This window comes from Mauremys mutica, chromosome 1 (assembly GCF_020497125.1).
Source record: "Mauremys mutica isolate MM-2020 ecotype Southern chromosome 1, ASM2049712v1, whole genome shotgun sequence".
Taxonomy (NCBI): Eukaryota; Metazoa; Chordata; order Testudines; family Geoemydidae; genus Mauremys; species Mauremys mutica.
Genome location: NC_059072.1, coordinates 366,457,902 through 366,462,106, shown reverse-complemented (window position 1 = coordinate 366,462,106; position 4,205 = coordinate 366,457,902). Strand labels below are relative to the sequence as shown.

At 49.6% G+C, this 4,205-nt stretch overlaps 1 protein-coding gene across 1 annotated transcript; it reads right to left on the bottom strand.

Annotated features, from left to right (window-relative positions):
• Positions 1-1,748: 1,748 nt before the first annotated feature.
• On the bottom strand, positions 1,749-2,690 carry LOC123361725 (olfactory receptor 52K2-like). The gene has a single exon (XM_045001847.1). It carries the CDS (start codon positions 2,688-2,690, stop codon positions 1,749-1,751), a length of 942 nt encoding a protein of 313 aa, XP_044857782.1.
• Positions 2,691-4,205: the final 1,515 nt, after the last annotated feature.

The following is a 4,205-nucleotide window of genomic DNA, read 5'->3' as shown; positions in this document are numbered from 1 at the left end:
AGCGAGCCTGTCTCCAGCACCCAGAAGTGCAGTTCCCAATGGGATCCAACCCCCAAATAAATCTGTTTTACTCTGTATAAAGCATATACAGCGTAAACTCATAAATTGTTCGCCCTCTAACTCTGATAGATATGCACAGATGTTTGCTCCCCCAGGTATTAATTACTTGCTGGTTTAATTAATAGGTAAAATGTGATTTTATTAAATATAAAAAAGAGGATTTAAGTGGTTCCAAGTAATAACAGATGGAACAAAATAAATTACCAAACAAAATAAAACAAAACATGCAAGTCTAAGCCTAATACAGAAGGAAACTAAAGGGGACCCTTTGTCTCTCTGGGTCCCCACCCCTCCTTCTCAATGGAAAAGCCCCAGGTTTAAGATGGATTCCAGTACCAGGGGACATGGTCACATGTCCTGTGAGACCCCAAGCCTCCATTCCTCCTGGTCTGACTCACAGGAGGGCTTGCAAGCAAACAGAGCTATCCACAGTCAATTGTCCTAGTTGATGGGAGCCAGCAAGATTCCAAACCACCATTAATGGCCCACACTTTGCATTTGCAATTACAATAGGCCCTCAGAGTTATATTTCATATTTCTAGTTTCAGATACAAGAATGATACATTCATACAAATAGGGATGATCACACTGAGTAGATTATAAGCTTTGTAATGATACCTTACAAGAGACCTTTTGCATGGAGCATATTCCAGTTACATTATATTCACACTCATCATATTTTCATAAAATCGTATGGAGTGCGACGTCACAGCCTTCACCAAGGCTCAGTCATACTCGTCTTCCCAAAGCTCTTTGCTGTAGTGAGAACCCCTCCTACCACTTCCCAGGACTCTTCGAGTGCCCACAGGCAGGGAGGTCAGACGAGATAGTCAGAGAGGCTCCTTCTAGCCTGGGAACATGGAAAAGATTCTGAGAAAGGGAGAGGGGTGTAAGAGGGCATGTGTCGGGGGGAGAGGGGTAGTCGTCTGGGCATGAGAGGGCACGTGGCAAAAGGGAGAGGCAAGCAGCTGGGTGTGAGAGGGTGCATCAGGGAGAGATTCAGCCATCGGGGTATGAGTTTGCCATGTGGTAGCTTGGAGGCCTGGCCTTGTGGTTAAGGCTCTGGACTGGGGCTTAGCTCTGGGTTCACTGGCTCAGGCCGGAGTGCAGTCTGCTCCAATCTCCTCTGTCTGAGATTGACCAGATTAGGGTCAAGACCCTCTGCATGGTGTAGCTGGGGGTAACCTGCCTCCAGGGGACCTTTCATATTCACCCCCAATGAGGAGAGGTTGGCTGGTGCCCTGAAGCAATTGCTGGCATAGTCTTAGACTCCTTCTGTGATGTTCGACAGGTTCTTGGGCTCCCTGGGCCTCATCCCACACCTGTAATGTGGAGTGACCATAACCCTGCCTTGCCCACAGTTGGTCCCTCTTGTCTGTTTAGATAGAAGCCCATGGGGCTGGGACGGTCTCTAGCTGTATGTCTCACAGGACCTCGCACAATGAGGCTCTGATCTCGCTGGGCTGGGTGGAAATGGTGAGTGAAAACAATGCTCTAGAGTAGTGAAAAGTCGAAGCCATGTTCTGCTGCAGACTGAGACAAGCATGTTTATTAGCTCTGCTGCTCAGCAAGGCTGAGGTGGGTTTCTACAGCCGGGGGTTACTGAGTTGTCTGGATGCCAGGCCTTGCTGGTCCTGATGTTTCCTGCACGGACCTTGCTCCTCAGCCGCTGACCGGTCCTGTGGGCTTCAGGCTGGTTTGATGCCCAAGATGTGGAGCACCCTCTGCCGGATCCTCGGGGTTCTCACCCCGTAGATGATGGGGTTCATCATGGGAGGCAAGAGCAGGTAAATGTTGGCGATGAGGATGTGAACGTGGGGAGCCATGTGGCCGAAGCGGTGGGAGAAGTAGGTGAAAGTCGCTGGGGTGTAAAAAAACAGCATTGCGATGACGTGGGCACTGCACGTGCCGAGGGACTTGTGCCGTGCCTCCTTGGAGGGAAGTCTGAAGACGGCCTGGAGGATCAGGATGTAGGACAGGACAATGAGGATAAAATCTAATCCCCCAGTGAAAACCGATACGGCCAGACTATAGGCACTCATAACCGTCGTGTCCTCACAGGCCAGGTTCACCAGCGCCATGAATTCACAATAGGTGTGAGAAATGACATTGGTCCTGCAGTACGGGAGCCGTTTGAGCAGAAATGGGTGAGGGCCCAGTAAAATGGTCCCCCTCATCACAACGACCAGCCCTATCTTGGCTACGACCTGATTGGTGAGGATGTGTGAGTGTCTCAGCGGGTTACAGATAGCGACATAGCGATCGAAGGCCATGGCCAGCAAAAACCCGGACTCCATGCATGAAACTGAGTGAATCAAAAAAATCTGGGCCAAGCAAGCGTTGGTGTGAATGACCCGGTCCCTGAACCAGAAAATGCAGAGGGTTTTGGGCAGGGTGGTGGTGGAGACAACCAGGTCGGCCAGTGCCAGCATGGAAAGGAAAAGGTACATGGGCTCGTGGAGACTCGGCTCAGTCTTGATAACAGCCAGGAGGAGGCCGTTCCCCAGGAGGGACAGAATGTAGACGGAGCAGAAGGGGATGGAGATCCAGACGTGCGCCGCCTCCAGCCCCGGGATGCCGAGGAGGATGAAGGTGGAGGGGTGGGTCATGGTCCAGTTGGAAGCTGCCATAGTGGGGCTGGTTGGGTCTGTTCTGTTCCTCGACACGGCTGCTTCCTGCCCCTGTAAATAACTATTAAAACAATCATTAACCGTCTGATGGGAACATGATCAGATGGTGTTTTGTTACCATTAGTTCTTCACCTGTCCTGTGCTAATGCCACATGAAGAGTGAGTCACAAATAACCTATTCCTGGCTCCTGCGCTGCAGCCATTCCACCCTCATCACAGAGGCTTTTAGCGGTAAGTGAGGGCTCTGTAGGAGTTAAAAACTCTGTTTTTTTTTCTCTACACTCCTCTTATTAGATGCACTATGAACTGTCCATGAAAATCCTGCCTGAAAATAGACTCATCAGGCTCAATCCAGAGCTCGCGTAAATGGGTGTAGAGCCATTAGAGTTGTACCCATTTACACCTGCTGGAGATCTGGCCCACTGCAGCCAGCTGAAAGAGAGACCTGATTTGAGACGTTTTTTATGAATTGTGCAATGACTCCTGAATGCCTGCAGCAGAGGAGGGGAGGGAAAGTGATGTGAGCATTACCATACATTTGGGGAAAGGATTTGGAAGGCTCATCCCTGATTCTTGTGAGACAATGGCAGGGAATCTCAGCAGAGAGGATGGGGTGGAGCGGGACTGGAAGACTCAGCTGCCCTCCTTCTCTGTGGAATCAGCCTCTGTCTATCAGAGATGAGGCCTATTGGAATGGCCTGGGGGATTGTAGATTGGCTCCCCTAAGCTTTCTCCAGGGCTGTCAAGCCAGCATCAATTCCAGCAATGAATTCACGTGAGGAGAGCAAATTGTTCAGCCAGACCGTTCTGTTGTGTCTAACGTCTCTTTCTGCAGGATTCACAGCTAGGGTGAAGCTGCCCTGTCAGAGTGCCAGGCAGGGCCGTCCTTAGGATTTATGGGACCCTGTGCAGTATTATTAACCTGGTGCCCCTACACCCGACTGCAGCCCGGGCTGGCATGTGTATGTGAAATAAGGGGGGTCTGTTGAAGGATTTATTTAAAAAAACTGTATGTCTGAAGATCCAAGCATTCAAGGCTAAAGATGAATCCTCAGATCGTGCATCTAAAAATCTATGCAAAGATTTTTTAGTGATGTGATTTTATAATCTTCAGCAACACACTAATGAAATATTTTTAAAGCAAATTTTAAACGAAAGTCCTGTAGACTAACATGTTCTGAGTAAATATCACAATAATGCACCACTGGTTTTGTCAGGACAGCCAGAAACCAACAGTCTATGCCTGGGGTTTGGCAAATGCCTGTTAAATGGCTTCATTACCCCTTGAATGGCTCTTTAACAGTTTCAGTGTTGAGCTAGTAGGTCTGGCAGGCTGGAGGCTTTTTCACTTTTAAGCACTAGATCTCCCCTGGAGGAAGACTCACCTCACCGGGCTGCAGCAGCCAGCTGTGGTAGGACCGTGCAGGAAGGGTCAGAACAGAGACAGGGAAAGGTTGTGGGGAGGTAAGACCCAGGGGTGCCCCAAATTTTTGTGCCCTATGCAGCCACGTATGC

Coding starts and splice junctions, on each gene's coding strand:
- LOC123361725 (XM_045001847.1), bottom strand. CDS start 2,690: ATGGCAGCTTCCAACTGGACCATGACCCACCCCTCCACCTTCATCCTC.